Raw genomic sequence first — 13,716 nt, 5'->3', positions numbered from 1 at the left:
AACAAAACATACAACTGCTGGAAATGATAGAAATCCAGAACAAAAATAAAATAAAAAATTGGAATACATGTATCAGAATCAACCTTTATATAAAATGGTGAAAGTCCCTGGGGTAGACGGGAGTTAAACTGGACTTGTTATACTATCACTCTAACCCATTGAGCTACCTGGTCAGTAGTGGTGTAACGATACGTCGTACAATTAATAGGTTGTGATTGTACACCTCACAGTTTGATTAATCAATGACAACTTCATAAACTTGATAACAATTGTCGATAGTATGCTAAACAATCGATAGTTTCAAAACTACTAACAATTACAGTTTTCAATATCACTCTGCACACTGGCCCAACTTTGCAACAGTAAAATCCTAAGGGGAGGTAACTGTATATAGGTAAAACCACAGTACAGTGGGACAGTGGGACAGGGGTCCTTAAGGGGAGGTAACTGTATATAGGTAAAACCACAGTGCAGTGGGACAGGCGTCCCTAAGGGGAGGTAACTGTATATAGGTAAAACCACAGTACAGTGGGTCAGGGGGTCCTTAAGGGGAGGTTATTGTATAAAGGTAAAACCGCAGTGCAGTGGGACAGGTGTCCTTAAGGGGAGGTTACTGTATAAAGGTAAAACCCCAGTGTTGTGGGAAAGGTGTCCTTAAGGGGAGGTTAATGTATAAAGGTAAAACCACAGTGCAGTGGGACAGGGGTCCTTAAGGGGAGGTAACTGTATAAAGGTAAAACCCCAGTGTTGTGGGACAGGTGTCCTTAAGGGGAGGTTAATGTATAAAGGTAAAACCACAGTGCAGTGGGTCTTGGGTCCTTAAGGGGAGGTTACTATATAAAGGGAATTCACAGTGCAGTGGAACAGGGGTCCTTAAGGGGAGGTAACTGTATAAAGGTAAAACCCCAGTGTTGTTGGACAAGGATCCTTTAGGGGAGGTTACTTTATATAGGTAAAACCACAGTACAATGGGACAGTGATCCTTAAGGGGAGGTAACTGTATATAGGGAAAACCACAGTGCAGTGGGACAGTGATCCTTAAGGGGAGGTAACTGTATATAGGTAAAACCACAGTGCAGTGGGACAAGGATCCTTCAGCCGTAATTGCATTAACACATACTTTTTTATACCATCATGGGTGACTATTTTCACAAACTATCATTTCAGTTTTAATCTTTTCTGTCGTTATTTATTTTTCATTTTTCAGAATGTCCCAATGAAAAAACACTTGATTTTTCAAAACTATTTGGCATCAGATTTCAAATTTATCCTTTAAGATAACAGTTCCCTGATTGTATGTTTATATAAAAGGAGTATGAAAGTAAATAATGGCTTCCTGGTAACATCAAAAGTTCATACCGAAGAACACCTGTGATTTAAAACCTAAAATCCACATTTACTCTAAAACGAATTGTTGTGATTTGTTTAATTAAAAAATCTCTTTTCAGTTTGTACAGTAGATCTTTATTTAAGTAATTTGTAAAGAAAACTATTGGTATGTTTTTCTTCTAGACAGATCTGCCTGGGCCCTATCATTATGTGTAGGTGTGGTTGTATTTGGTGATTGGATTTTAGAAAATGTTTAAAGTGAAGGTTATTTCACTGAAACAAGCTTACCCTTTTGGGACACAGGAAAGGAAAATATAATACTCTGCAGGAAAAAGAAAAAAACACTGGAATGTTTAATTGAAATCTCACACAAAATATGTCTCTTTGAAATGAAAATGAAGTTTGCGATAAATATTGAATAAAGCCATTTAAAACATTTAATAAACTGTAATTCTAAGGAAATTTTCCCCAAAAGATTTATATTGACCTTTAAATTTCTGTGATTTTGCCAAATGTCCCCCTAGTTGAAACAAAATTCCTCGCTTCCAAATTTGGTATTTGATGTGTCTTCATGACTTTTCAAGAATTCATCTATTTAGGCACTTATAAAGTAAAATTCATCGAAAAGCGAAAATGGTATGCAGGAAGATAATGTTTTTGTCTAAATTGTGCTTTTTCAAGAGTATTGGATCATGACATCTACTTGCAAAATTTCTTCATTTCCAGATCATACATGTTTACAAAAATTTCTAAATTTGTCATTACAGACGAGATGCGAAAATTTAATTTGGCAAATTTTTATAATAATAGGATGTAGTCACTGAATTTTGTAGCTTCATCTTTTGAATATAGATATCAAGAATAGATGATGTTCTGGAATATGGGAGTGAGAAATTGTACCAACATGTAAAATTGCATCGCCTACAGATTTGTATATAGTTCACATGAAGGAGTTTTCCTTATTTAGGAACCCACTGATGGTTCAGTTTCTGAGTTTCTACTTCAGCTAATAAAACCACATCATGAAATCCACAGAAAAAATATGAATCTTAAGAAGATACATCGGATGTAGGTCTGGTACATGTATACTGAAAATGGGAAAACCAGGTGTAGCTGTACTGTGTGTGTGTGATGTTGAGGCCTGAACAGTGTGGTGCTGCCCACTCTCAATCTCTGCTGTAGCTAGCTGTCTCAGGATTTCTACTAAAATTTCAAAATGTTTACCCTGATGAAATGTGAAGTTAAGTCTTGCACTGCAGATTTTAAAAGTCTGCATGTGTGTGCTGATAATTTTTTACTTGCTTCAAAATTTTATGTTTTGGAATTACGAAGTATATGTGTACCAAAAGTTAATATAAAAACATTTTTGTGTTCCACATCTGAAATCAAATTACAAGCAAGGTTTTTAATCAAAATGCATGTTTTTAATAAAACAGCTGCAGTATTATCTTACAGTAATTTAATCACGTCTTCCATGTGTCCATGCCTCACTGTACGATTCACTGTCTGGTGCTCGCCAGAACTAAACTCAAGTGATGAATGATGAATTAAATGACAAAGAAAACACCATTAGTCAGAGGAGAAATACACGTTCAGTAATCACACAGATAAAAAAAAATCTTCCAACCGACAAAAAACTAAATTTAGTCTCCATGGCGACTGGTCGATGAAAGGGAGATAACTGCATAATTAATAAATATTGATTGAAGGAACTCCTCTCAGAGCGTTAGTCTGAGTGTATAAGAAAGGCCTGACATTTCACTGTTAGTTTGAGGTCTCTGTGAGGAAGTGATATCAAATCAGCAATGAACTGCTTGAACCCTCGAGTGTGTAGGTATTGTATTTGTTAAGACTATAAATGTTGACCCTTGGACGGAGGAGAAACCATTTACAACCAGATTCCTGATCATCTGTATGTTTCACCCTGATCTCCCTGTTTGAAGGTCTAGACTGACCCATCCTTTGAGGTGGGACATTCCACTGCAGGAGGTTGGTGTGAGCGCTGGAGTCTGGGCAGGTTGAATGGCTGATGATATGATGATGTAATTCCCGACATGTGTGCACCACTGTAGAGGTTACTCATCAGTGTGGCTGTAGGTAGAGAAACAAAGGAATAGAATACACACCAAATAACCGTTTGGGATTCTTACATCCGCCTTTTTGATTTAGGGAGATTTGGATAACAAAACTAAGAGGATCACATCGTTCTCTCAGATTAGAGACAAGATCTTGGATTTATTGATATACAGTATCCTACCAGCCAATCAGGTTTACTTACAGGAATAGTTGACCAGCAAATCAGATTGCTTTATCAGATGACCAATCATGTCATCCCCTCATTCCTGTAAACTCAAAGCACCATTCCTGAGTCTGGTTCCTGCAAAGGTAAGATTTTGACCTTTGAACTATCTCATTTACATATTGCTTTGGTAAGTATAGAATCAGGCTCATCCCGATCAATCACATTGCATTAGAGTTTACACTAAAGTGTTTTTTACCTAGTTAATGAAGTGTGACCTTTATTAACTAAATATTTCTGTTTCCATAAATACCATATGTAATGATATAGGTTTGATTGTGAAAACTGAAAAAGATGCTAAAAAAATATATTTTTACCACATGCTGTGTACATTTTAAAATTTAAAAATAACTTTGGAGATGCAATGTATATACTTTTGTACAGTATACTGGGTTACCTGGACGAAGGTCGTTATAGGTGTGACTTGGCCACCTGTGATGTGCCAGTTTGTAGAACACTTGAGATAGGGGTCCCACCCTATATTTTTATATTTCAAGCGTTTCCTTTTAAGCATGTAATTGATAAAGACTAGATATATGATACCCTATTCCACTCTGCGTCACTTAAAATTCACATAGATTTGATTTCGGACTAAGTACCATCTATAAATCCCACCCAGGGTATATTGTACATGAAGGGGGAAGGGAATCTCCCTGACCATATATAGGTGGACACTTACAGCCTCGATCCTGCTGCTTTGAACTTTTGACCTTTACTTGAACTAAAAAGGTAAAACATTTTAGGATTGACCTTCATTTTGATGGCGTATACGGTAGTATGAATGCAGTTGGCATTTATTCTATGGTGTGCATTATACGCTAATTCATAGGCAGTTAGAGTTAACTAAGTTTAAGAAGGGAGAGATGTAATTATAGATAGATATTATGCAAATTGTTCAAATATTATACTGCACTTAATAAAGGCATTTCTGACTGCAGCCAATTTCAACCTGGACCTTACTTTAACAGCAATGTGAAGCTTGTATCCACCAGTATACATATTATACAAAATGTTCAAACATAAAAATATCACAAGGATGTTGTATTTCTACTGAATTGACATTCTTGTTATATCTTGTCTACAATGACCAACTCAAGGGTATCTTCCTGTTTGAATGTACATTATAACTTAACAGAAAATGAAGCTCACAAGTCTTTTAGAAGTAAAGCTGATGATTATTTCTGAAGCTAACAAGACTTTAGAAGTAAAGCCACTGATTATTTCTGAAGCTAACAATACTTTAGAAGTAAAGCTGATGATTATTTCTGAAGCTAACAAGACTTAATAAGTAAAGCCACTGATTATTTCTGAAGCTAACAATACTTTAGAAGTAAAGCTGATGATTATTTCTGAAGCTAACAAGACTTAAGAAGTAATGCCGATGATTATAGCCGTGATAACATCCACCCACCTACCCTATCTCCTATATCTGCTGTAGATGTTGAACACCCTGTCATTAACTGCTTGGCTGGATCAAGGACACTTCACTCGCCCTTACAGGTGTTGTCAAAATCTTCAGAAATGAAAAGTTAAATACTTCAGGATGTATTTGACTGATCATTCAGTCCAAGAGTAAATGTCTTTTTCTGATGAAGTTCCTGAAAGATCGTATAATGTTGGTGATGTCCAGTGGTTAGACTTGTGTTTTAGTTAAAGACCCCTATACCACGGCCAAAAACTAGGCACTTGAAATTATTTTTTTCTGGCATGAATTAGCTTTGATAAAAAAATCTAAAAAGAAAACCATACCTTATGGAAATTCTACGACATAATGATTAAGATGAAATGAACAAGAATAATCAACAGTTTACTGAATAAAAAAAGCAAAGGGGCTTTTAAAACAGGATTCGAACCCTAATCTAATCATTATGCTGCTGCGTAACAAACTTGGCTACCTGGTAAACAACACATTTTTATGTAGAACATTGGTCAGTTTAATTCAAAGTGAAATACATTGGAGGTTATTGAAGAATAAACTACAGAAGAGTTTTCTAGATCTAGTGTATTTCCTGCAGTGAGACAGGGATCCTTCATTGGAAAGCCATATCATGTATACCAGCAGATTAGAAGAAGAAATAGATAAGAAAATTATTAAAATATGATTATGAAAACAAACATATTTAAAAACAATGAATGTATGACGATGATTGAGTATTTTAGATAGCAAAGATAGGTAATACAGTAATTTCCAATTTATATATAATGGGGAATTATCCAACTACTCTTACAGTATCATAAGGGAAGGTAATCAGATAAAGGGGNCAATTAGATATAAGAAGGGAAGGTAATGTAATACCTCCAGGGGAGATAGATAATTTGAAACTATATGACAAGTTGAAAACCATGGGATAGAATTTGAAGTGATTTCATGTCTGACATGAATTACATATCATAAATCAATCGAGATTATTGGTCAGTTACAGACTCTGACAGGAATCAGTTGTTTTCTTTGATTAAAAAATTACAACAGACCAAAATTAGTAATATGTAGACATGCACTAGATGGCATTTGTATTTAAATATTTTCTCTGGTTTGATTAATTATCAAATTTCAATTGAACTTTAAATTACAACACTGCTCTATCAAATAAACCGTGATTCACTTCTTACACACAACACAGGCCTTTGTTCCTAATGTATTTAAGTTATGTGACAGAAATTCTTTATTTATTTTTTACATATTGCTAATCATCCTGTTGCATGTGTACTTTTAATATTAATGTTACAATCTGGAGTACGGACTTCATAAAAAATTCCGAACAGTAAATGTGAAGCCTGCCTGATGATGGATTATTCGTCTGTTAATGGTGGCTGGTACATCAGAAATTTGTCAACATAGAGTGCTCGGTGTAAACATTGGAGACGAAGGTTCCCTGTTAATAAACTGGTTGAAGAGATGGTGGAAATTTCCATGTGAAACTTGATTTTTGAGACCTGAAGAGAGGATGGATCAGTTTAATTATAGATTTAATACCCAGAAAGGGGAAAAAAAATAAATATACGTCTTTTTGATTGATTGCATATATGATTGTTCAAGTATAGTTTTTGTCACATTCCAAGACATAATTTTGTGCAGAAAAAAAGTCCTAAGTTGTTGTGTGATGCCGGGTAAGTATTACAAGCCGGTAATCAGGATGTGTAAACTGATATTGTCCTGAAGGATACGGAAATTTGTTTTGGCACTCTGAGAGATTGGGAAGGGTTCTGAAGTGCTTTTTCTGTGGTTTGCACATGGATGTTGGTACATGAATGTGGAAATGTGTGTCACACCCCACCGACATATGGCCAATTTGATACCGCTGACAAAAATATCCTCGCAGAACTGGAGTGGTTACATGATCGGAATATCCTAATACTTACAGATGTATAAGTGGGGGACCTTTAATCTTCGACACTTCAGTTCAGACAAACATTGTTTGGACAGTAAACTTATAAATATTCATAGAGGTGTATGATTTAATCACCACAAAGCCCTTTTTGGGACCTCGGTTTTGCCCATTACCCACGTTTTATTTTCTCAAACTTGAAAAATGATTCTGTGTTATTGCACAACAATTTTCGACTTGAGTAGGTTGTTTCCCTTCAGCTAATATAATATGATCATTCTTAAGAATATGTCACCAAAATGTCACCATAATCTGGTGATGGTGGGCTGTTCAAATTGCCTTTGTCCATGGTCCATCATTCAATCTGTCCTAACCATTACACTATTTCCCATAAAGTACTGGAGGGATCTTTCTCAAACTTCACATGGAGCTTCTCCATGGTCCCTAGTTATGTTGATATTTTTTATATCAAAGAAAACTTTTACGAAATATGGCATATGTTACATGAAGGGACTTGAATCAGTCAACGAAAGGAAATGGCCGCCATATCCAAATTAACAGATCGTATGGGATGTTCAAAACAAGTATAAGTCTGTTGGTATCTTTCATTAGCTATTATCGACACCACCAATTGTAATGTTAAGTATGGTTTTCAAAACATTTCTGTTCTGAAGACTTGAGAATAATACATACACAGATAAGACATTGAAATTATATATACCCAGTACAAAATATAAAAAAAAAAATTTGGTTAGACTGATCAAGATGGACCATAGCAATTGAAAGTTCTCTGGTATGCTGGCACTGTGTTCTGAGTAAAATCTGCCTTCATCTCGTTTAATTGCTTGAATTGAAAACATGGTAATTGAGGTGTATTAGTGGACTGATCTGTGCCTTCCACAGACATACACCAAAGTGTGTCCTCGGGGTGTTACTACAGTAGTCTGCTCACGGGCATATCACATACTTAGGTCTCTTGTGAGGTTTTGGCTGCAGGAGAATGTAGATATAACTGGACATATCAAAGCAGTCTGTTACTGAGGCTAATAGGAGACCTGTACAGAAAACACGACAAAACTTCAGGACCGGTGCATGATGATCGTGAGGATAGAATAATGTTCATTTAGTTGCACTTGTTATTTTCATTTTGAATATTCATATCATCCAAAAAGGAACAAGGTACACAATTCTGCAAAATGTATTTTTATCCGTTTTGGAGTGAAGATCATTATATTTTGGCTGTGTTTACGGACATTTAATCTACAATTGACGAAGGATTCGGAAAAGTTTACTAATTTATCTATTTTTACTGCTCATGGATTCAATTACAGTGAAATAATTCTGTGCAAGATTCGAGTTTGGATTGTATTGTTTGGATTGTATTGTTTGGATTGTATTGCTTGGATTGTATTGTTTGGATTGTCCTAATGTATTGTTAGATTTGCTGATCCACTTCTTGGTTTAAATAACCACTTCTGTAAAAAAAAATGCTAAAACATGTCATTTATATTATTAATTTGGCAGTTAATTTTGAAATTTTAACCAGTTATTTCTTGTTTGTAATCTATGAAAGTTCGGTTCAATTAAGTCTTATCAGTCTTCCTGTAGCTTTACAATTTTATCTATACAAAAGTAAATTGAACGATATTCTATTTCATGAAATCCAAATATTTTGTTTAAAACTTGCATTTTTGGCATTGGGCAGATCTTGAAATCTGATTCTATAATCTCGGGTGTTTGAGTCTGTGAGACATTCTACATACTCCACTAGTTCTGTGTGTTCCTAAGATTAAGATAGTGGTGCCCTATACATTATAATCCCGACAAATCTTTACACAGTATGGTTGGGTGAGCTGCTATGCTAGGCGGTCTCACATCAAATTGGATATCTCTCATCAAAATCACCACATGAAAGCGAAAGTACACATTTTATATTACGGATGAGTGGAGGTCAAAGGATCACATCTTTTTGTAGCTGAAAGAAAAAAAATGTGAAAAAGAATTCAGTGGATTAAATGAAAATTTATATTACTATGTAAGTTGAAGGACAGATCTTCACCTGGGATGAGATAAGTGTACCACTACCAATTTGATCGTTATATTCTTACTTATTAGGCAAATAATGTACCTAGAGGGTTAATAACTGACGAGACCCCTGTTCTGCTACACTGCTTGTCTGTCTACAGTCATGGAGGAGGTTTAGAACCTGTTCAATTGTGCTGAAAAATTACATGTAGGGCCATTACACAGGATCATGGGCATCTCAATTTTATATACTACACTTGCAGTCGACTTGTAAAGGATAGTGTCTGAAACTCCATTGCCAAAAAAATTGCTGGAATATTGAACATTGTTTTGAAATTTCCATGACAACTAAGTACGGATCCAGGAAGCAAATGTGTTTTATCAGAAGTTATTCAAGGAATTTTGGTGCAGGAATCTAATCTTTGAGGATTTCATACAACTCCGTACACATGAAAATGCATGTTGTTTCATAAAAGAATAGTAAGACGAATACACCCCTGCTATTGGTGGAGGTGAATTTTACAGTTCATCGGGAGATTTTTTTTGATGAATGTAATTTTATCGGAGTCGTCGGTGTTTGAAAACAAATGTTACATGTTATCATGTGTTAAGGATTCACACATGTATACACTTCATTGCTTATGAACTCTGATACTTATGTTAAGTGAAAACTAAACACCAGTGCAACATCGGAGAAACTCTATTATATAAAACGTTCGGCCATTGACACGGTAATGATCATCTACACCTAAGTCTTGTACATGAGGATCAAGATCCTGCCGACGTAATTACCTTGATCTTCGGCCATTGACACGGTAATGATCTTCGGAGATGTGTATACTAGTATTGTGAAGTAATTTTATTGACAAGTGAAGGTATCCTCCAGGGGTCGGTAATAATTGGTTTAACACTCTCCCCCATACATTACATGACACAAGCTATTAACTTCTATACGTTTGATTACTCTGTAGCCTACAGATGTAAAGAACAGTTGTTGTGAAAATTGAGACCATTTGTGAAAAGTGCACGGTTTCTTCCATTGTTCAAATACTTGAACTTGAGTGTAGATTGTTTTTTTTTGTGAATTTCAGGAATTCAGTGTGTATGTTTAAAAAAAGGTTAAGTGTTGTTTCAGAGATTATGTTCAAATACATGCTGTGAGTTTCCAGATTACAAAGCATTTATACTAGAGAAGCTGTTTCCTTGATCATTCCAACACCTTTAAATGGATGGAATCTACAGAAACTGTTTTAAACATTTCTGCATTGGATTAGGATTTATAAAAGTCAGTTAAACGCACTTGATGACCTGTGCTCCTAATATTGTGTTTCCTGTGAACTCCACAGAGGGTTTTGTGCATTTATAACGGATCATAAAGACGTAACGAAACAAGGGTGGAACAGAAAGCTTTGATATATGATCGAACATTGTGCTGCATGTGAACTGGGCCAGTTACTGGAGTGTACATGTGTGTAATACAACACACGTTGGGTCTGTTTCTTGGTCGACTTAGAGGAAGGCTCTACTTGACATTAGTACACTGATTTGGATTATGATGGAAGTATTTCAGGGTTTTAAACATATATAGACATCTAGGGGATAGTATTGAAGAAACCTGCCTGGATAACACACATTTTCAGTGGAGTTACAGCGTTTTATTATTGTGTACATCAAGAAGCTCGCAGAGGTAACAGGAAACATTATTATTCTTGGGAAATAGTATATGACACTTCCTTTCTTTGATTGTATATGCATATATATATACATACCAATCTCAGAAATTTACAGCATCTTTGTGAACAAGAAAACTTCCGGTTATTGTATGTGTGCATGTGAACATTAGACCTGGAATAAGGTTTGTGGACCGGAGTACATGTCGCATCTACACACGTGTATGGAACAGCACGACACGGTAAAGTTCGTAAGTGAATGAAAGGAAAAGTGTACTTGAATAACTGAAACGATATCAACCACATGTTACTGACACAAACAGTGTCCTTGTGGTACAGGATGTGAAATGTACATGCGTTGTTTGTGTGTGTTGACCGCTGCGAAATGGGGGACAGTGACGACTCGTTTTCCAGGGAGGAGAGTCCAAGTCGAGTTGTGACCACCTCTCCCGGAGGTACTGAATCCTTCGGTCAGCTGAAACTCCGGAAAACCTGCGGAGAAATCCTCCTGTCCCGTTATCAGAAAGTGAGTGTTATTTCCTGTGTCGCTCAGTCTGTTGTTGTCTGTCTGACGTTTGTCATTTCTATGATAAAATGTCATGATCCAGGCAGACTTGTTTAAAACAATGCAGGTCAAATTATTGTAAACATTTTAATTTACACACATCGGTACATACATATATCAGTTATATAGAATCTACTATGCATGATAAACCTTTTGCTAACATTTTAGGGAAAATTGTTCTTGTAGGAGAACAATTTTGTGTTAATTAGTGTTTACCTTTTTAAAACTTGGCTCTGAAGCTGGCAATAGTATTGGTATTATATAGGAAATAAGACAGTACAGGCCCCCAGAAACTGATTTACATCCTATTGTATCGGGACACCTGAGTCTAAACAAAAATAGGATATGAACGACACAACATGGATCATTTGACATGTAAGCCAATTTTGATAAGTTTACTGAGCAGGTACATTATAGTGCTATCTCACTGAAATAATTCATCATCGAAAATGATACAATATTGTATCTGTAGCAGTCTGTTACTATGACAACAGGCCTGCCAGATGTGTCCGTGGATGTTTTGTCTATTCAGTTCTTCATTTGTCCAAATGGGCGTTCAAATAGGAGGGGGGGTCGGGGAATTGTTAAAGCCTGGAGATATCATACAATGGTCAGAGGGAAAGGGGGGTAAGGGACTTGTTAAAGCCTGGAGATATCCTACAATGGTCATAGGGGAAAGGGGAGGGGGTAAGGGACTTGTTAAAGCCTGAAGATATCCTACAATGGTTAGAGGGAAAGGGGAATTGTTAAAGCCTGGAGATATCATACAATGGTCAGAGGGAAAGGGGGGTAAGGGACTTGTTAAAGCCTGGAGATATCCTACAATGGTCAGAGGGGAAAGGGAAGGGGAAGTCGGGGAATTGTTAAAGCCTGAAGATTTGTAGATAGTGGCAAACTGGACAATGTACCTCCTTGTAAGCCAACCAGGCTCTTTTTTTCCATATTTATTCAGGTTCTAGGACATTTTGGTATCTCAATGGCATTATGTATCTATTGTCACAGCTTGTTTGAGAGTAATCTCCCCTGGCAGACGGGTAAACATTTTGTAGGCTATGGTGTCACTTGATGATTTGTTCCATAAAAGTGTAGGTATAGTTTAGTATAGATCCTGCAGAGTTCAAATCAAATAACAGTAATAGAGGAAAAGGATTAAAACAAAGTGACTGACCAAACTTGCATATGACCTTCAGTCATAATAACCCTGCGTTTGTTATAGAGGATCATGTCTAGTAAGGAAGTATCTGTATGAGAAGATCAACTCATTCATCCCTACTTATTTAGATTGGACTTTGATTTGGTAAGGTTCAAATGTGACTTTAGGGGTGAATGGGTTAACAGGAAGTAGGGTGACCAGATCTAGACCTGCTGAGTATCCCTATAATTATACTGTACATATTATACACAGGTGGGTACCTTGTTAACACACCAGAAACATCTCCCATAGATATAGTGGGGGCTATCACATGGCAGGCCTACAAACATCTCCCATAGATATTGTGGGGGCTATCACATGGCAGGCCTACAAACATCTCCTATAGATATAGTGGGGGCTATCACATGGCAGGCCTTGGGTGCAGCCATGGTTTTAAAGTCTATTGTTAAAATGTTCTGCAGTATTGATTAAAATGCAAACCTGAGACCTTCAAGCTTGTCTCCTAAAAAAGAAAAATCATTGTGATGGTCCCGAACACATTGTGTGCAGCTTTATATCCTTCAATGGAAATCAAGTTTGTAAAAACAAAAAATGTGAAAAAGTTTTACAATACAAGAATTTAAAAAAGATATTAGGAGAGGAAACATTTTATTGTCCTTTGATTGAAAAGATATTTTTATTTGAAACTTTTAGAATGTTATAAAGCATTCTATAAGTGGTGGAAATCATTTGGCACTAACACACCCAGATGTGTTATCTTGGCAGGTGTTGATATGGACACCTACTCCCAGAATTGATATCACTCCAGAAATGAAGATGAAAAGTCAATTTCACAGTGAAATTGATTTAGAGAAATTTGATCTGTAAGGCTTTCTCCCCTCCTGTTTCAGCCATCACCTCTTCCAATCTGACCCTAGTATCTGACACAGCAGGGTTTTTACTACAAGCTGAATATTTTAGACTTTATTGGTGGGAATTTTTCTGAATTTCCGTATGAGAAGTTTTGTGTTATTTTAGACTTGTTGAAGTCCTAGAATTTCTAGTATTTCTTCCTTCATAATGGCAGGATTTTGACTCAAATCAGCCTAACAACTCTGTCACAAAGTTTAAACAGCAGTGGTTAAGTCAGTTACATCTTTTAATTGCAGTTACACTTATTATAGTTTGGTTACGTTAAGATTGAAGAAAAATTCACAATAAATCTTGGACTGGAAAGTTCATTTCTGCATTATGATGGTATGGAAATCATATTTTGTTGAGAAACATAAAATGTTGCTATAGGTTATGAATTGTCCTGTTTATCATCTTATGCAGAATAAGTCATGCCTGATCTCTACAAATGTACACCC

The 13,716-nt window shown here is 36.1% G+C and overlaps 1 protein-coding gene across 3 annotated transcripts in view; it reads left to right on the top strand.

Annotated features, from left to right (window-relative positions):
• Nucleotides 1–13,716, top strand: part of LOC110447019 (septin-2B-like) — a 92,623-nt gene that overhangs the window by 21,161 nt on the left and 57,746 nt on the right. The window contains exon 1 of one of the 3 annotated variants that reach the window (XM_021492419.1): nt 3,413–3,714. The exons of 1 other annotated variant lie outside the window; for it this stretch is intronic. In XM_021492419.1, the coding sequence (XP_021348094.1) occupies nt 3,655–3,714 (60 nt within the window). In that variant the 5' untranslated portion in view covers nt 3,413–3,654. Of the gene's footprint in view, nt 1–3,412; nt 3,715–10,225; nt 11,176–13,716 lie in introns of those variants that run through there. One more of the 3 variants, XM_021492418.1, reaches the window with a different exon arrangement.

Source organism: Mizuhopecten yessoensis, unplaced genomic scaffold (genome assembly GCF_002113885.1).
Source record: "Mizuhopecten yessoensis strain PY_sf001 unplaced genomic scaffold, ASM211388v2 scaffold3111, whole genome shotgun sequence".
Classification (NCBI taxonomy): Eukaryota; Metazoa; Mollusca; class Bivalvia; order Pectinida; family Pectinidae; genus Mizuhopecten; species Mizuhopecten yessoensis.
The sequence above is the reverse complement of the archived record's forward strand: the minus strand, read 5'-3'. Positions and strand labels throughout refer to the sequence as shown.